At 37.1% G+C, this 20,913-nt stretch overlaps 1 protein-coding gene across 7 annotated transcripts in view; it reads left to right on the forward strand.

The window, feature by feature from the left end:
• The window catches only part of ATRX (ATRX, chromatin remodeler), a 237,710-nt gene that overhangs the window by 153,714 nt on the left and 63,083 nt on the right, over positions 1–20,913 (forward strand). For all 7 annotated transcript variants that reach the window (XM_008071841.1, XM_008071843.1, XM_008071842.2 and 4 more), the window contains 4 exons: positions 10,605–10,735; positions 11,665–11,753; positions 11,881–12,053; positions 19,082–19,235. In XM_008071841.1, coding sequence (XP_008070032.1) covers positions 10,605–10,735; positions 11,665–11,753; positions 11,881–12,053; positions 19,082–19,235 — 547 coding nt within the window. The remainder of the gene's footprint in view (positions 1–10,604; positions 10,736–11,664; positions 11,754–11,880; positions 12,054–19,081; positions 19,236–20,913) is intronic.

Consider the following 20,913-nt stretch of genomic DNA (forward strand, 5'->3'; position numbering starts at 1 on the left):
GTCGAGGCTGCGGTGGCCGGGAGCGGCCACTGCACTCCAGTCTGGGCGACAGAGTGAGACTCCAACTCAGTCAGCCCTGAGACTATGTGGGTTTCGCATTCTGCAAACACAGCACATTTGATCCAAATAAAAACAAATCCACGTTCTAGTGGACCCACGCAGTTCAAACCCGTGTTATTCAAGGATCTACTGTATGTAAAGAACTCGTACAACTCAACGGATGGTACTGGGAAACTATGGGGGGGAGGGGGATGGGATTAACAGTAGCAAATATCTGTCGGGGGATGGGAAAACACTTCTTATCTACAGGGTGCCTGAATGAAACGTCATTGTACACCTAACCCTTAACTGTACCCCACAAAACCATAATAAAAAATACTGATTAATGGAAAAAATAAAAAAATAAAAAAAATTAAAAAAATTAAAAAAAAAAGAATAAAGAAACTATTTAAAAAATGAGCAAAAGTTTGAATAGACATTTTTCTAAAGAAGATATACAAATGGCCAAATAAGCACATGAAAAGATGGTCTACATATCACAAGTCATTAGGGAAATGTAAATCAAAGCCACAGTGAGATAGTACTTCACACCCATTAGGATGACCATTTTTTTTTTTTTTTTTAAGGAAGATAATTGCTGGTGAAGATGTTGAGAAAGTAGAACCCTGTGCATTGCTAGTTGGAATGTCAGATGGTGCTGCCACTGAGGAAAAGCACTGTCATGGTAACTGAAAAGGTTGAACATAGAATCACCGTATTATTTAGCAGTTCCACTTGTAGGTATAACCAAAGGAATTAAAAACAGGAACTCATATAGATATTTGCAAACCCATGTTTATAGCACCATTATTAATATAACTAAAAAGGTGGAAGCACCCAAGTGTTCATTGATGGATGAATGCATAAATAAAATGTAGTATAGACATACTTCAGTGGAATATTATTTATCCGTTTAAAGGAAGAAAGCTGATGTATGCTTCAAGATAGACAAAGCCTGAAGACATTAAGTGAAAGAAACTAGGCACAAAAGGATAAAAACGGTGTAATTCTGCTTAACGTTATCTAGATAGTCAAAATCATAAAGGTGGAAAGTAGAATGGTGGTTACCAGGGGTTAGGGGAGGAAGGGAATGGGAATTTTTCTTTTTTTCTTTTTTAGAGGCAAGCAAGAGTGTAGTGGCGTGGTTATAGCTCACTACAACCTCAAGCTCTTGGGCTCAAGAGATCCTCCTGACTCGACCTTCCTTACAGCTGGTATTACAGGCACATGCCACCATACCCAGCTAATTTTTTTTAAAAATATGAGTTGGTATCTCACTATTTCCCAGGCTGGAGTACAGTACCACGATCACAGCTCACTGCAGCCCCAACCTCCTGGGTTCAGGAGATCCTCCCACCTCAATCCCTTGAGTAGCTGGGACTACAGGTGTGTGCCACCACCTAATTCTTTAATATTTTATAGAGACAGTCTCGCTATGTTACCCAGGCCAGTCTCTGACTTTTGGCCTCAAGCAATCCTCCCTCCTCAGCCTCCCAAAGTGTTGGGATTACAGGCATGAGCCACTGTGCCTGGCCCTTTTAAAATTTTTTGTAGATGTGGGGTTTCACTATGTTACTCAGGCCAGTCTCTAACTCCTGGCCTCAAGCAATCCTCCTGCCTGAGCCTCCCAAAGCACTGGGATTACAGATGTGAGCTACCGTGTCTGGTCCTTGGGTAGTTATTTTTAATGGGTATAGAGTTTCTGTTTGGAATGATAAGAAAAGTTCTAGAAATGGAGAGTGGTGGTATTTGTACATCATTGCAATTATACTTAATGCCACTGAGCTGTGCACTTAACAACTGTTAAAACAGTAAATCTTGTCATATATATTTTGCCAAAAATTTTTTTTTAGAAAGCAGAATTTATTGAGAGGACAGAAAAGGTCCTACTGTGGAAGGGGACCCAAAGGGGTTGCTCCACCAAAAGTTTTTAAATACCCCAAAATGAAGCACAATAATATGCTTTTGTCTCTAAAAATGCATGTATGGGTCTAAATGCTACTCCTTTAATGATTGATTCATTAGGACCCCGGGCATCTACATTTTATGAGCCCTACAGTTGATTTTGATGCACCATCAGCTTGAGAATCATTGCTCTAAATATTTTTCTTTGGTAGCTGTCCTTAGTTACATTTAAGCTGAGAGCTGAAACTTGAGATGAGTGTTAACTAGACAAGGGGGAACATTGGGGAAATGACACTGAAATGTTAACTTTGGTTGTTTTCTCTAAGTGGCGGAAATATTGTTAATTATTTTGCATTTTGCTTGTTTTATATTTCTGTACAAATTGCAAAATACAAGGGATAAGTATATATGAAAAACATAATCTGATAAAAATTTTAATGTTTCATTTCTTTTTCTTTTTTTTTTTATTTTTGAGTTGGAGTCTCACTCTGTCACCCAGACTGGAGTGCAGTGGCCGCTCCCGGTCACCGCAGCCTCGACCTGCTGGGCTCCGGTGATCCTTCTGCCTCAGCCTTCCAAGTAGCTGGAATTACAGGCATGCGCTACCACGCCCGCTACCACGCCCGGCTGATTTTTTGATTTATTGTAGAGATGAGGTCTTGCTGCCCAGGTTTGTCTCGAACCCACGGGCTCAGGCAATCCACTCACCTCAGCCTCCCAAAGGCGCAGGATTATCATTTCATTTTTTACATATAAGTGTACATATTTATGAGGTGTACAGTGTGATATTTTGGTATATGTATGCATTGTGTAGTGATAAAATCAGGGTAACTAGCATATCCATCACCTCAAAATCTTGTCATTTCTTTGTGGTAAGAACATTCAAAATCCTCTCTTAAGTGGACCTTGAACAACTGCCACAATACTATAAGAAAAGGATTGATAGTAGCGGGAAACTGCAGAGGAAAGGGGGGAAGGGAGGTGGGATTGACAGTAGTGGAAATCTGCCTGGAGAAGGAGGGGCACACCTCATCAACAAGGGTACCAGCACAGTGAATATTTGTATGCCTAACCCTGAAATGTACCCCACAATTTAAAAATAAAAAAATTTTTAAAGTTAAAAACAAACAAAAAAACTAAAATCCTCTCTTCTGGGTATTTTAATGTTAATAAGTTAAATATAATGGTTAAAAATATTATGACTAACATTAGAATAGCATAGTCCAAGCTGAGAAAAGAATGCATAATAGTAACTTCCAAATGTAGTTGTGCCATTAGAATCACCATTAAAACCCCAGAGTGCTACTAAATTGACAAAGGTAAAATGATGCCAAGTGTTGTTAAGGATGTAAAGAAATGAGCCCTCTGAGGCTAATATAAATTGAACGTTAATTTGGAAAAGTACATTAAAATTAATTTCAGTTGTAGGTTCGTATCTAAAGAAATGGTCAGAAATGTGTACAGAGATTTATATTCAAGGATGTTCATCTCAGGTTTTGTTTTTTTTTAAGCTTTGTTTTCTGGCTGCAGATATAATATGTGTTCCTTGTAGAATATATATAAAATATTGAAAAACACAAATAAATAAAAGCTACCCGTAGTCTCATAAACCAGAAACTTGAACTATTTAATATTTGGTATCTTGCTTCCCGTTCTTTAAGTGTATATATATCTTGTGTTTATGTAGAGTATACATATATATTTTTAATGACTAGAATTTTGTTGTCCAGCTTTTTACTTAAAGTAAACTGTTTCATGTTGTGGTATTATTGGTAATAATGAAAAATTGAGGATTAACCTGAATCCTCAACTTTTGGGAATGGTTTATATTACGGTATATTAACATAATCTAATGCCATGAACATACGTTACACTACATATCATAATATGTGGAATATCTTGTGTTAATATTTAGAAATATATAGAAAGCACTATATAATAAAGATGATAAAATAGTAACCATTTCTCTGTAATATGAAATATATGTTTTGGGAAGGTGTGGTGGCTCATACCTGTAATCCCAGTACTTTGGGAGTCCTAGGCAGGAGAATCACTTGAGTCCAGGAGATCGAGATCAGCTTAAGCAACATAGCCAGATTATGTCTCTATTCAAAAAAAAGTTTTTAAAAACTATATGTATCAAAATGCATAGAAAAGTTATCAAAAAGATAATGCCACAAAATAGTTTCTCCTTTAGTGTAGACACTCATTAGTATTTCCATATTAATAGGTTGGTGTCTGTTATCTGTACTGAATTCTCTCTTCAAATTTAGCTCTGTCCTCTTCTCTCTCTGTCTTGCTCCCTCCCTCCCTCCTCCCCAATAAGACATTTATTAACTCTTTTTGCTCTGTCAATCATATCTCTTAAGATCTCTGTCAAATTTTGATACTTTAGCTCTTGCTACATTAAGTATTCCAATATATCTTCCAGCTCACTACTTTTCCTCTTCAAGTGTGTGTGTTAATGCTATTATGTGGAATTTAATAACAATTTAAAACCCAGTGGCTTTCCCCTGAGGTCAGGAAGAAAACAAGGATGTCTGCTCTTGCCACTCTATTTAACATTTAGTAGAGGCTTTGGCCAGGGCAGTTAGACCAGAAAATGAGCCAAAGGTCATCTATAGTGTAATGAAAGGAGTAAAACTATCTCTATTTGTAGATGACATGAACTTTTATGTAGAAATTTTTAAGGAATTTGCTAAAAAACTATTAGAACTAATAAATGAGTTCAACAAGGTTGTGGAATACAAGAGTAACATAAAAATTTATTGCATTTTTATACATAGCCAATGAATGACCCCAACATAAAGTAAGCAATTCCAGTTACAATGTAATAAAAATACATAGGAATATGTTTCAGGAAAAAAGTGCAAAATTTATACTCTGAAAACTACAAATATCGTTAAAGAAGACTTAAATAAGTGGAAAGACATCTTGTGTTCACGGAGGGGATGACTTAAATTCTTAGGATGCTGATACTCCACAAATTGATCTACAGATAAAATGCAGTCTTTAACAAAATCTCAGCTGGCTTATTTGCAGAAATATAAAAGCCAGTTCTCAAATTCATATGGAATTGCAAATGACCTGGAAGAGTCTATAGAATCTGTAGCTGTGGGACTCCCACTTGCAAAACTTAATACAGAGCTACAGTAATTAAAACAGTGTTGTACTGGCATGAGGATAGACACATAGACCAATAGAATAGAATTGAGAGTCCAGAAATAAACACATATATGGTCGGTTGTTTTTGTTTTGTTTTGTTTTGTTTTTTAGAAAGCAGGATTTTAGCCAGGTTTGGTGGCTCAGCCTGTAATCCCACGCCTTGGGAGGCTGAGGTGAGTGGATTGCCTGAGCCTGCAGGTTCGAGACCCGCCTGGGCAACTTAGTGAGACCTCATCTCTACAATGAATCAAAAAAATTAGCTGGGTGTGGTAGCGCACACCTGTAGTTCCAGCTACTTGGAAGGCTGAGGCGGAAGGATCGCTGAAGCCCAGCAGGTTGAGTCTGCGGTGGCTGGGAGCGGCCACTGCACTCCAGTCTGGGCGACAGAGTGAGACTCCAACTCAAAAAAAAAAAAAAGAAAGAAAGAAAGCAGGATTTATTGAGAGGACAGAAAAGCTCCCACAGTGAAAGGGGACCCACGGGGGTTGTCCCAGTTGATTTTCAACAAGGGTGTTAAGGTCCTTCAATGGAGAAAGGATAGTCTTTTCAACAAATGGTGCTAGGGAAACTGGATATCAAAATGCAAAAAAAATGAAGTTGGGCCTCTACCTTGTACCATATACAAATATTAATTCAAAATGCTTGATGACCTAAATTATGAGCTAAAACTTAAGACTCTTAGAAGAAAAACACAGGCAAAAATTTTTGTGACCATGGATTACATAGTGAATTCCTGGATATAACACTAAAAGCATAAACAATGAAAGAAAAAAATAGATAAATTTGAGTTCATTACAATGAGAAAATTTGGGGCATCAAAGGATACTCTCTTGATAGTATCAAGAGATGAATTGACAACCCACAGAATAGGAGGTTTTATATATACAGATATACACACACACATATATATACATGTAGAAATGTATACATATGCATTATAACTGAGAAGACACTTGATATCTACAATATATAAAGAACGTTTAAAACTCTGACGATGCGTAGTGGCTCACACCTGTAATCCCAGCACTTTGGGAGACCACGCTGGGAGGATTGCTTAAGCCCAGGAGTTCGAGACCAACCTGGGCAACATAGCAAGACTTCATCTCTACAAAAATAAAAAAAATTAGCCAAACATGGTTGTGCATACCTTTAGTCTCAGCTACCTGGGAGACTGAGGCAAAAGGATTACTTGAACCCAGAAGGTCCAGGCTGCTGTGAGCCATGATTAAGTGAGACACCCCCCAACTTAAAAAAATTAATAAAAATAAAAGAAGAATAAGAATTTGAAAAGATATTTCTCCAACGAATATATACAGATGGTCAGTAAGCATATGAAAAGATGCTAACATCATTAGTTATCAGGGAACGGTAAATAAAAACCACAGTGAGATACCACTTCATACCCACTAGACTGTGAGTAATAGAAAAACATGGAAAATAACAAATGACAAGAATGTGGAGGAATTGCAGTCATATCTTGCTGGTGGGAATGTCAAGTGGTGTAACTGACGTGGAAAACAATTTGGTAGTTGCTTAAAAGGTTAAATATAGAGTTACCACATGACCCACCAGTTCCACTATTATGTGTATACGCAGTCAAAATTAAAACCCATACCCACACAAATACTTGTATGCCAGCGTTCTTAGCAACATTATTCATAATAGTCAATGGTGGAAACAACTCACATGTCCATCAGCTGATAAGTGGATAAACAAATGTGTATCCTTATAAATGTATATTAGTTTGGAAATGAAACAAAAATAATTGCTGATACATGTATCAACCTTGAAAATATGCTGAGTGAAAGAAGCCAGTCATAAATGATTACATTATATGATTTCACTTATATGAAATGTCCAGAGTAGACAAATCTATGGAGACACAAAGTAGATTAGTTGCTGCCAATGGCTGTGAGAGGAATGCGGAAATTGGAACACAATGGCTAAGGAGTGCAAGGTTTCTTTTTGGGGTGACAAAAATGTTTTAAAGCTGAACTTTGGTGATGGCTCTGAATATAGTAAAAAACCATTGAAGTGTATACTCTAAAATGGTATATTGTGTGGTCTGTGAACTATATCTCAGTAAAACTTGAAAAAAACACTTTTGTCTTCAAAAAACATTTTTGTCTTCAAAAATTCTATTTGGCCAGATGCAGTGGCTCATGCCTGTAATCCTAACACTTTGGGATGGCGAGGTAGGAGGACTCCTTGAGCCCAGGAGTTTGAGACCAGTCTGGACAACAAAGTGAGACCTCAGCTCTACAAAAAAAATTTAAAAATTAGCCAGGCGTGGTAGCACTTGCCTGTAGTACCAGCTACTCAGGAGGCTGAGGCGAAAGGATCGCCTGAGTTCAGGAGGTCGAAACTGTGGTGAGCCACTTAACTCCAGCCTGGATAACATAGTGAGACCCTGACTTAAAAAAAAAAAAAGTACACTTTTGGCTGGGCTGGGTGGCTTAGGCCTGTAATCCCCCCCCACTTTGGGAGGCTGAGGTGGGAGGATTGCTTTAGCCCAGGAGTTCAAGACCAGCTTGGGCAATGTAACAATACTTTGTCTCTACAAAAAATTTAGCCAGGTGTGGTGGCTTATATGTGTAGTCTCAGCTACTTGGGAGGTTGAGACAGAAGGATTGCCTTAGCCTAGAAGGTTGAAACTGTGGTTAGCCGTGATGGTGCCACCGCACTCCAGCCTAGGTGTCAAAGTGAGATTCCCAACTCAAAAAAAATTTTTTTAAGTTCTATTTGGTTATTTATCAATACTTGTTCATTTTTGGTTTCTTGTATTCTGCATGTAATTTCAAGTGTTTTTTAAAAAAACATTTCTTTAATTATAGATATAGTCTGGTCATTTCAGTTTCTGAAATCCTTGTAGTTTTTTAGTCTCAGGCTTCTTTCTTTCTTTCTTTCTTTTTTTTTTTAAAGGCATGCCGCCTTCTTTCCCTCTGCATTTAAGTACTTTTCTTTTCTTTCTTTCTTTCTTTTTTTTTTTTGAGTTGAAGTCTCACCCTGTCACCCAGACTGGAGTGCAGTGGCCGCTCCCAGCCACCGCAGCCTCGACCTGCTGGGCTCCGGCAATCCTTCCGCCTCAGCCTTCCAAGTAGCCGGAATTACAGGCATGCGCTACCACGCCTGGCTGATTTTTTGATTTATTGTAGAGGTGAGGTCTCGCTGCTCAGGTGGGTCTCGAACCTGTGGACTCAGGCAATCCACTCACCTCAGCCTCCCAAAGGCGCGGGATTACAGGCTGACCCACTGAGCCCGGCTCTACTTTTCTTTTTGTACATTTATAAATGCCTGTATTAAAAGAGAAGAAAGATCTCACTTATGATTATCTAACCTGCTACCTTAAGAAAGTAAAAGTAAGCAAACTAATCCCAAAGCAAGTGGAAGGAAGAAAACAGTAAATAAAGAAATATAAAGAATAGAGAAATCATAGAGAAAATTATTGAAGCCTTGAGTAGGTTATTTGAAAGGATTAACGTAATTGATAAACCTATAGCTACATTTATGAAGTAGTAAAAAAAAAACACAACTAAAATAAGGAATGAAATAATGTCACTACTGACCTTACAGGAATAAAAAAAAAGAGAATCCTATGAACAGTTTTATGCCAAGAAATTAGACACCTCATTTTCATAGCAATGATTTCTGTTACACACAATGAGCAGAATAAGTTCATTGTTGGGCAAAATAAGTACCTCATTTTTATGCATTTGTATAATTGTTTCATTATCAGCATGGAATTTTTTCCTCATCACTTATGAAGACAAGACTTGCTAATTATTGGCGAACTTAGATCATTTAAAGCTTTGGATAGAAAGATAATGTTATTACTTAAATGCTGTTTTTTTAAAATTAGCTTTGTTCTTTTGCATTTTATCCCTCAATAATTTTTTTTTTTTTTTGAGTTGGAGTCTCTCTCTGTCGCCCAGACTGGAGTGCAGTGGCTGCTCCCAGCCACCGCAGCCTCGACCTGCTGGGCTCTGGTGATCCTTCCTCCTCAGCCTTCCGAGTAGCCGGAACTACAGGCATGCGCTACCACGCCCGGCTGATTTTTTTATTTATTGTAGAAATGAGGTCTCGCTGCCCAGGCGGGTCTCGAACCCGCAGGCTCAGGCAATCTACTCACCTCAGCCTCCCAAAGGCGTGGTATTATAGGTTGAGCCACCGAGCCCAGCTAATAATTTTTTATATTAATGAAGTGTGTGTTTATTTCATTGGTGAAGTATAATTATTGAAATTCTGGATACAGAAAAGCTAATATTTATGTTTTGTACATCAAAAACATAATTTTTAAAAGTACATTTGTTTAGATAGTGAACATAGTTGGAGAGAGTTGATAAGGGACTATCTGTATGGAATGAAGTTTGATCTAAAATAAGAGTTTGTAATCCAAGGTCCATGAATAGACTTTAAGGGGATATATGAACCTGAAAAAGAAAAATTACATATTCATCCTTTGCACTTGTATGTCCCCTCTCAGGGGATATAAAGAGATTGCCGGTGATTATACAGGACAAACTTAAGCCAGTGCAGATTTTTCAAAAATGTGTGTTTCCTTGAAGTTTTTCATTCAAATTGCACAAAAAAGCAAATAGATGGAATATATACTGAGATATGATTGATCAGTTGAGAAGTGGTTTTCAGGAATCATGAATGCATCCTTCCACATCTTCGAACAACAGGCTGGACAGTAAATTACATATTAATGTGGGAGGAAGAAAATTAGACTGCATTGTCTTCTCGAATAGAAAAAAACAAGTGGAAGATGTCAAACAAATTATTATTGCATAACCTGTATCAGTGAACCTGCAATGTATGTCAGTGACTGTTTCATTTGTTACTACACATTAGAAAAATATAATAAATAAATAAGTTCCTCAATGTCCAAAATTCCATTATAAGCCAAATACCATTACAATAAAATAATTGGTTTCAGCAGTATTTGCTATTTAATATGAAGTGATTCGTTTTTCACTATTTTGTAAAAGTGCGGTTGAGTTGCTGGTAGGTAGTCTGTGGTAATTTGCACTAACCTCTAAAGTGGCAGCATTTTTTCCAATGATTAGTATAGACAACAGGCCATAGTAGTGTTAGTCATAATTGTGAGTTTGTTACCAGTAGAAATCAGGAATATTTTTACATGTTGATGTTCCTGATACCTTAATCATTTATATTCATCAGTACTTCAAAATTTCAGTACTTATTATCCTGTTGCTATATTTTGATATTTAATGCATTATTTTCAAAAAGCATGTTTATATACCATAAATTTGTTCTTTAGTATTTTGATAATTTCTTTACAATGGGTTTCTTTTTGTGATCCTATTTGTTTTATGTGTTCCAAAATGATATAAGAAAGAGGGTTTATAAGCTTTTCCTCACTGCCAAAGAGGTCCATATCACAAATAAGGTTAAAACTCCTAACCAGAAAACATCATGATTGAAGTAGAGAATGTTTGTGTCTTAACTTTAGTTGTTTTTCTTTTGATCAGGTGTGGGTAATAGCAGCGAAGGTGGAAGAGGAAAAGCAGGTGCAAAGCTTTTCCAAGATTTTCAGATGTTAAGTAGAATATGGACTCATCCTTGGTGTTTGCAGCTAGACTACATTAGCAAAGAAAATAAGGTAAATCAGGTAACTTGTTTAAAAGATAACTGTTGGAAGAATAAACTTAAGAGATGGGTTGATATATAGATTTGCTATATAGTCACATTTTCTATTGCGTTGTTGTGCATTAGTTCAATCTCCTTCATTTCTAGTTAACTTCTATATATCTTGCATGCATTATGATTATGAAAGGAGGCTGAGTGCAGAGGCTTATTCCTGTAACCCCAGCACTTTGGGTTGCTGAGGCAGGAGGATCACTTGAGCCCAGGAGTTGGAGGCCAGCCTGAGCAATATATTGGGACTTTGTCTCTTAAAAAACAAAAAAAAGAAGCGAAGCTGGGCTTGGTGATGTGCTCCTGTAGTCTTAGCTACTCAGGAGGCTGAGGCAGGAGAATCACTTGAACCCAGGAGTTGGAGGCTATGGTGAGCCATGATCGTGCCACTGCATTCCAGTCTGGGTGACAGAGTGAGACTCCGACTCAAAAAAAATTATTATAAAAGAAATGCTGATCTCTTATAGAGCCCATTTTTCAATACTTTTTATTTTGAAATAATTTTATACATATAGAAAAGCAGCAAATAGTTTAGAGAGTTCCCCAATACCATTGATCCAGTTTCCTTTAATGTTAACATCTTGAATAACCATGGTAAAATCATAACTAAGAAATTAACTTTGGTGCTGTACTATTAAGTAAATAACAGACTTTATTTATAGTATCATCAATGTTTGTGGCTATGTCCTTTCTCTTTTCCATGATCCAACAAGACTTCCCATGTATTTAGTAGTTATATCTGTCATGTCTCCTTTGTCTCCTCTAAGCTGTAATAGTTCCTTACTTCTTCCTTAATTTGTGCCAATTAGCTTATTTGTAAATAATAAACATCATTATAATTTTCAATATAAATTGAAATAAACTATTAAAACATTCATCATTTTTTTTCTCTAGGGATATTTTGATGAAGACAGTATGGATGAATTTATAGCCTCAGATTCTGATGAAACCTCCATGAGTTTAAGCTCCGATGATTATGCAAAGTAAATTGAGTACTTTTGGTACCCTGTATTGATACATTTAAAACCCCTATTTGCTGATTGTTCTTTGATAATTAACATTGTATCCTTGCTGTGCTTTCCTAACAATCAAAATTTGTTCTCTTTTTAGAAAAAAGAAAACAAAGGGGAAAAGGGGGAAAAAAGATAGTAGCTCAAGTGGAAGTGGCAGTGACAATGATGTTGAAGTGATTAAAGTCTGGAATTCAAGATCTCGAGGAGGTGGTGAAGGAAATGTGGATGAAACAGGAAACAACCCTTCTGTTTCTTTAAAGCTGGAAGAAAGTGAGTCTGATGAATATTGCCTTTATGATGGAAATATTATTTAGAAAATACCATGTCATTAGTGCTATTTTTCTGTCACTTATTATCCTTTATTAATTGACTCAAAGAAATTTCTTTCCTCAATTGGTAAGAGTGAAAGATAATTAGGTACACATAATTACAACAAATATATGATGGATGTTTAATTATAGGCAAACCACTGTGTGCTCTCTGGTATTTAGGAGAAGAGGGAAAAAAAATCTAACATTTATTTACATATATATATTTCTGAACTCTATTATTTTCACTGCACATGTTAGCAAACTGAATTCTTGAGCAGCCTTGCAATGTAGATGTAGTTGATATCTTTAGTTTTATAAATGAGTGGTAGAACTGAGATTGAGGTCTGAATATGCCTAATCTTAAAGCCACCATGGTATTCTCACTTATGAGAGTTACTGGGACCATTTCAGGTAATCAAGTGTGACTGTAGCTAATCTTTAGTTAATTTTATATAATAAAATTGATTTTGATCATTTAGTTTTTTTCCTTTGTAATTCTTCATAATTTATAATTGTTTCCCCTGTATTATGTGCAGTTTGTGTCACCTCTCTTGCTTTCTCTCTCTTGTGCACAAAAGTCTTAGATTCAACTCTCTAGTGGTTTAAGTTGCCCTTACCCATGTATAACTTGAAGGATTAGTGTTGAAACTCTCTGTTTTCCTAGTGCAGTCTGGCTGTGTGTCCTGGAGCTTGAAAGCTGGAACCAAATATCTGAATATTGGAAATATCACATATGTTAAAGAGAGAGCAGTTTATTGTCTCTAGATATTTGACATTTGGGAATTGTGGAGCATAGCAGTTAACCATCTGTAAGGAGAAGAGATGTGGGAGCCTGCTATGTTAGTGATCCTGTGATCAATCAAGATTGGCTGGTCTCAGGCCTATAGCTGAACTAACTTGGTGATTCTTTATAAACATTACTCTCTAAAGTACCTCTATAAGATAGATGGCAGCCTAGCCACAGATCCTACCTTCTCTAAGAAATTGGAAATAGTAAAAATTAAACAACAAAATTTTCCTCCTTGTTCTTCTCTCCTGCTACTCCTTAAAAAGGTAGTTTACTATTAGTGTTTATCTTCCAATTAGATATAAAAACTATTTTTTATCAGAAAAGTAAAGAAATAGTTCGATTTAAGGCAATAGGAAGCTCCTGTTATCTCCTCCCTTGGTCCCTCAGCCTGCCTTTTCCACTTAAATTCTTCAGGCTCTCATTTCATAATTAACAGTAAATAAAGTTTATGTGACTTTCTTAATATTTTTGTCGAAATTTTTTCTCATAACTAAAATGGTTAAGAGGAAATAAAGAATAGACCAACCAGTGTACATCAACCTGTGCTATAAATGAGTTACATAAACGTATACTGAGGTATTGATCCCTTCGTCCCTTAGAAATACAAGTATGGTTTGAGGGAACTGGGTCACCTCCAAAAGTGAGTAGCCTTTTCTATTTTCTCTTGTGTGCCATAATGTGAAAGGATTGAAAGCACTGGAGCAGAGAGTGTAGGAGGCTACATGTCATGAGTCTAAAATCTTACAGAAAAGACTGTAGGTGCCAAAAGACAAACTTTTACAACTTGTTAAGGGTTTTTGTTTTATTTTAGCTGTGTGCAGTCAAATAGAAGTCATTTATATGGGTATATTTTGTATTTGCAGCTTATATACATGTATAGCTTATTATAAACATTCTCCAGAACTAACAGATTAAAAAACCTATTTTTGTTCTCAAGAACTAAATTAATTTCATACAAAAATGAGTATATCATAATATATGAACATATTTAGGTGGTACCATATGATTTTTTTTAAAAACCACTTCCTTCAGCCTGTAATCCCAGCACTTTAGGAGGCCGAGACGAGTGGATTGCCTGAGCCTGTGGGTTTGAGACCAGCGCAGGCAACTTGGCAAGACCTCGTCTCTACAATACATCAAAAATTAGCCGGGCATGGTAGCACGTGCCTGAGATTCTGGCTACTTGGAAGGCTGAGGCAGAAGGATCGCCAGAGCCCAGCGGGTCAACACTGGGGTGGCCATGAGTGTGTCACTGCACTCCAGTCTGGGTGACAGAGTGAGATTCCAACTAAAAAAAAATCACTTTCTTATGGTAAATGTAAGAAAACTTGAATAGGAAGTATTAAGGGGTCAAAATATTGCACCTGGAATTTGAAATGGATATATTGAGCTATAATATGATTTTTGCTACATATTTTATTTTCACCCCAAAGAGTTGTATTTTTCTTTAATTCTCTTGCAGTAGCTTTCTGATTTTTCTTAGAAGAAACATCTTGAATAAGTTTACCTTATATCATTCCCATTTCTGCATTTTAAGTGTTTTATTAGCAGGAAAATTTTGTGAAAAAGAATGACTATAAATTATTTGAACATGTTAGATTTATTATTCTGTTTTTTTATTTTAAAGATGTGGGGTACGGTTCAGGGTTATGTATACAAATGTTCATTATGAAGGTACCCTTGTTGATGAGGTGTACCCGCCCCTCCCCTGGCAGTTTCCCACTACTGCCAGTCCCTTTCTTATAGTATTATGATAATTGTTCAAAGTCTGGTTATGAGTGAGAACATATGGTACTCTGTTCTTTGTTTTTGTGATAGAACACTGAGTATGATAGACTCTGAATCCATCCAAGTCACTGCGAAGTCCATATGTTTCTCCTTCTTTATGGCTGCATAATATTCCATTTTGTATACGTACCACATTTTTTAATCCGATCCAGTTTCGATGGACAGCATGGTTGGTTCCATGTTTTTGCTATTGTGAATAGAGCTGCAACAAACTGATCTGAGTTCCTCTGAGTGTATTCCCAATAGAGGGATTGCTGAGTCATATGGAAGGTCAATTTCTAGTTCTTTCAGAAATCGCCACGCTGCCTTCCAAAGAGGTTGCAGTAGTTTGTGAATGATTCCCACCGCAGTGTGGAAGCATTCCTTTTTCTCCGCATCCTCGCTAGCATCTGTTGCTTTTTGTTTTATTAACGATGGCCATTCTTCCTGGGATTAGGTGGTATCTCAATGTGGTTTTGATTTGCATTTCTCTGATGGTGAGTGAGGCTGAGCACTTTTTCATGTGTTTGTTGCCTGCCTGTATATTTTCTTTTGAGAAGTGTCTATTCATGTCTTTTGCCCACTTTTTAATGGGGCTGTTTGGTTTTTTCCTTTCAGCGTGTTTGAGTTCCTTGTAGATCCTAGATGTTGGGCCATTGTCAGATATATAGTTAGCAAATATTTTTTCCCATTCTGTGGGCTGTCTTTCTGCTCTCTTGTTAGTGTCAGTTTGATGAGGTCCCATTTGTCTATTTTATTTCTTATGGTATGGGCACTTAGGGTTTTAACCAGGAATTGGTTGCCAGTTCCAACTTCCATAAGGGTGTCTCCTGCATTTTCTAAGATTCTTATAGTTTGAGATTTTATGTTTAGGTCTTTGATCCATTTAGAGTTAATTTTTTGTGTATGGTGATAGGTAGGGGTCCTGTTTCAATCTTCTGCATGTGATCAACCAGTTTTCCCAGCACCATTTACTGTTATTCAGTATTTTTAGAGTGAGCTTCTTTGGTAAGCATTTATATTTTAAAATGTATGTAATCAATTGTATGAATATAAACTTCTATGACAGAATTCTTATATATGATGCTATAGGGTCATAATATTAACACTAATGCACCATGTTTATTCGCTCAACAAATATTTATGGAGTGCTTCCTGTGTGCCAGGTACTGTTCTAGAAGCTTGGGTTATATCAGTGAACAAAATGTATTAATGGAGCTTACCATTCTACTACTGCACATACACATAATATTTTAATGACATACTGCTCTCTTTTAAAAAACTATAGTGTATCTTGCTGCAAATGCAATAAAGGATCTTTTATTTAAACATATGTTTAGGGCCAGGCGTGGTGGCTCAAGCCTATAATCCCAGCACTTTGGGAGGCCAAGGCGAGAGGATTGCCTGAGCCTGCGGGTTTGAGACCAGCCTGAGTAACGTGGTGAGACCTCGCCTCTACAATAAATCAAAAAATTGGCTGTGCGTGGTAGCACACGCCTGTAGTTTCGGCTACTTGGAAGGCTGAGGCAAAAGGATCGAGGCTGCGGTGGCCGGGAGCGTGCCACTGCACTCCAGCCTGGGCAACAGAGTGAGATTCCAACTCAAAAAAAATAAAGTAAAATAAAACAAAATAAAATAAGTATATATTTAGAATGCATCAAGAAGTTAAGTGTGATGGTACAGCTTTCTATTTGTTATATATTTCATTTGTGCCTTACCATCTAATGGTCTTGTGATATTTAGAATGTGTATTAAGGAGTGACTTTAATTTGTTCATGTATTCAGTTATTGTTACTTTCATGTCTATACACAGCAGAGAGTTAAAACAAATCATTATTAATCCATTGGATGATGAAATAAAATTTAGCACAAATATACATACTCAGGATATTTATTAATTGGAGTAACCTACACTTCTCTGGATCACTTTTTTTTAGACATTACTATTAGGTATTACAATCATACACAGTATAAATAAAATCAAAATGGAATCTCTTGCATTGCACAGAAGTTGTCAGCTGTCCTTAAGTGTTAAGACTTCTTATCTAGCTGCCACAGTTTTATTAACTTTCTAACAGCGGAAAGTTTCTGATATTTACACTTTAGATAAATTACCTTTAATAAAGTTGGTTAATCACTGCTGAAGTTGTGTGCAGTCTGTGGAAGTTCTGAATTATCTGCCAGTTAGCTAATTGTAAAAAGGAGTTTAGTCAACATTTGGTTGATAAGCTTTGTGTCAGGGTCCCTCAGACCACCTCCAGGTTCAGTGATTCACTAGAAGGACTTACAACACTCAGCATATAGTCATATTCAGGACTATGATTTTTCACAACAAAAGGATACAAAGCAAAATCAGTAAAGGGAAAAGGCACATAGGCGAAATCCAGAGGAAACCAGATGCAACCTTCCAAGAGTACTCTCCCAGTGAAGTCACACAGGATATACTAATTTCTCTAGCATTGAATTATGACAATGTATGTGAAGTGTTGTCTACCAGAGAAATTCATTAGAGACTCAGTGCCCAAGGTTTTTACTGGGGACTGGTCACCTAAGCACTATGTGCCTGGCTTGCACCAAATTCTAGACTCCTTCAAGGAAAGCAGATATTTAGAATGTCATACTGTTTGAACTGACAGTCTAGGAAAAGTCTTACCGTTTGTGTTCTCAGACACCAACCAAAGGCCAACCTTGCATGGAAGATTTTCTGAGATGATGAAAATTGAGTTGATTCCAGAAGGATAGTATGGCATGAATAGAATTTTGCCTAGTAGTCTAAAAATCCGAAGCTGAAGTATTAATCTCAAAAGTATTTCTGGGTTGTTGATCCCCTGGAGCACCAGGCAAAAGCAAATGCAGAATCACTCTGGAGATATATGACCTTAACCTAGGTTACCCAAGGGGTCTACAGATTACAGCTACACCCAAAGAAACAACCTTATGAAACCTAGCAACTAAAAGTGTTAGCAGTCAACCTGAGGAAAGTTAGCAAATAAAACAAAGAGCATTATTAGATTCTCAGAAACTGCTGCTAATAGAACTATTACATAAAGACTATAACATTGTCTAAAGTGATATTTTAAAAATCATAAGAAAAACTTTATGCCAGAAAATTTACAACTTAGATAAAATGTACAGTATTTGAAAAAAATATAGCTCAACAACATTGAGTGTTCATTGCAGTTATTTCATAGTAGCCAAAAATAAGACACAATCTAAATGTCTATGAACAGGATAACTAAAAAAATGATGCTATTTTTATGCAGTGGCAGTTAAAATGATTGAATGGAAGCTCCATGACAAACTTGGATAGGTCTCACTTTGAATAAAAAACTACACTGAGAAAAAAATAGTTTGCAAGATGATACAAACAATATGGTACCGTTTACATATGGTTTAACAACAAACATGCAAAGATGATATACAGTTTAGAGATACACATGAAAAAACTTAAAAATATGCATAGGAATGGTAAATATAATTTAGGTCTTTAGTTACTTGTCAGAAAAGAGGAAGGGAGAGAATGGGATTGAGTAGGGCCACATATTTGATTTCAACAACATCAGAAAAAGATTTAACAGCATTAAAATTTGATGAAGATGGGATGTGGAAGCACAGCTGTTCATTGTATCCTATAGACTTTTCTGAGTATTTAGATTTTTAAGCAAAAATACATATGACAATATAAAATACTTTGCATTAAAAAGCAATAGGGAGAAAGTGTATAAACATGTTAAACCTGTATATTATTTTTAGTCAAACTGTTTATGTTCAAATCTTTTAATAGATTATTTTGTGTAACTTTCTCCTTAGACCTTTCATAAAGTTTATAGAGAAAATATATCGTTTAACAAAAAATCACTTAACATGATGTGATTCTAGGGGTCAATTCTTGTTTGCCTTTTCTTGAATCCTAGTAGCATGGTGAAATGTTTCCTATCCTGAGGTCTTTTCTCTCTTGTTCTCTGAGTCTCTCTGTTTCTGTTGGTTCCTGTCTCTTTGGGTGTATTAGGAAAGTATTACTCTCTCAGGGCCTGTGGGGGTTTCCTGTCTCTTTGGGTCTCTGTTTCTCCGAGCTCCCCATCCCACTACCCCCAGGATCTGTCTCTTGCACTCTGTCAGGGTCCATCTCTTGCTTTTTTCCTCACTTGGCATTGATCTCCTCCCCTGTCCCCTATTTCCTGTCTTCCTTTCAATCCCCCCTCCCCACGCACTTCCGTCTATTTCAGTCTAGAGATTTCTCTCCTGGGATGGTCATTCTTCCTGTGCTGCATATGTGCATGCCTGCTTGTCTCTTTTTCCCTGCCTTCTCCCAAATCGCCATCAGTCTCTTTATTTCTTACTCTCCCAGGATTGGTCTGTTTGTGTCTCTCTTGATCTTTTTCTGTTTCTTTCTTGATCTACTTATTTATTTATGTTCCATTTTTATTTAGGTAAAGCTACTTCCTCTTCTAATCCAAGCAGCCCAGCTCCAGACTGGTACAAAGATTTTGTTACAGACGCTGATGCTGAGGTTTTAGAGCATTCTGGAAAAATGGTACTTCTTTTTGAAATTCTTCGAATGGCAGAGGAAATTGGGGATAAAGTGTAAGTGCTTTCTTATATTTATTATGTAAGTGAACCTTTTGTAACCTTTTTATTGCTTAAACAACTTGAACAAATCTTTTATGTTATCTCCCCTTTTTTTGAGAAAAGGCACATAAATTTCATCAGTTTGTACATGAGAAAAACCACAGAGTAATTTACCCTAAAAATATAATTTATTTGATTATTGTAGCACCAAGCCAGTACAAACTATATCTTTCTTGTAAGCCTCTAGTTCTGACTGCATTTTCAGGTTATTTCTTTAGTACTTGTTTCTGCTTCTAGCTATTGCAACTTGAACTTATCTTCTTGAGTCAAGCTTTTAGTTGATATCTGTGTTTTACCATCTTCAAAATCATTTTTCAGTTTATGTAGTATGGTTTCTACCCTGTCACTTTACTGAGATTTTTCCCTCTTAAATCACTAGTGTGACCTTCTAATCCCCAAATCTAGTAGATATCTCTCAAACTTTATTTCACTTGCTTGATTATTCTTTACCATTTCTCCTTTGGTTTTTGTTCCTGTTTATTTTAGTTCTCTCATTTGAGCCACCATTCCCTTCTCTGCATCTCTATCCTTAAAATTACTATTCAAAAAACATTTTAGGCCGGGCTCGGTGGCTCAACCTGTAATCCCGCGCCTTAGGGAGGCTGAGGTGAGTGGATTGCCTGAGCCCACGGGTTCGAGACCCGCCTGGGTAACTTGGTGAGACCTTGTCTCTACAATACATCAAAAATTAGCCGGGCATTGTAGTGCGTGCCTGTAGTTCCAGCTACTTGGAAGGCTGAGGCGGAAGGATCACCGGAGCCCAGCAGGTCGAGGCTGCAGTGGCCGGGAGCGGCCACTGCACTCCAGTCTGGGTGACAGAGTGAGACTCCAACTCAAAACAAACAAACAAACAAACAAAAACATTTTAAAAGTTTTACACCAGACTTAATGTCTAAACTGTCACAAGGTCCCAGCATCTGATTATAAAATATATATTTTTTTATTGTGAGACATTTTAATTTTTTTAAGTTGCAAAGTATAATTTGGTATTAAAAATATTAACTAATAACCCTTAGTTATTTTGATATTGTTGTTTATTTCTACCTGTTTAGTTATAAGCTATAAGGGATGTGATAACCCTTAAATTTCTAATCTTTTTATGATTATAAAATATTTTAAGGGTATTTATGATGTTTTTAATAACAATTTAGTATAAGGCTAAAATAAAATAATGTTTTATCTTTTAAAAAAATCAAACTTAGCTGGGCTCGGTGGCTCAGCCTGTAATCCCGCGCCTTTGGGAGGCTGAGGTGAGTGGATTGCCTGAGCCCGCGGGTTCGAGACCCGCCTGGGCAGCGAGACCTCATCTCTACAATAAATCAAAAAATCAGCCGGGCGTGGTAGTGCATGCCTGTAATTCCGGCTACTCGGAAGGCTGAGGCGGAAGGATCGCCGGAGCCCAGCAGGTCGAGGCTGCGGTGGCCGGGAGCAGCCACTGCACTCCAGTCTGGGCAACAGAGTGAAACTCCAACTCAAAAAAAAAAAAAAAAAATTAAGAAAAAGAAATGAGAGATGAAGCCAGGCTCGGTGGCTCAGCCTGTAATCCCACGCCTTTGGGAGGCTGAGGTGAGTGGATTGCCTGAGCCCGCGGGTTCCAGACCCGCCTGGGCAACTTGGCGAGACCTCATCTCTA

This window comes from Carlito syrichta, unplaced genomic scaffold (assembly GCF_000164805.1).
Source record: "Carlito syrichta isolate Samal-C Ts95f unplaced genomic scaffold, Tarsius_syrichta-2.0.1 Scaffold314761, whole genome shotgun sequence".
Taxonomy (NCBI): Eukaryota; Metazoa; Chordata; class Mammalia; order Primates; family Tarsiidae; genus Carlito; species Carlito syrichta.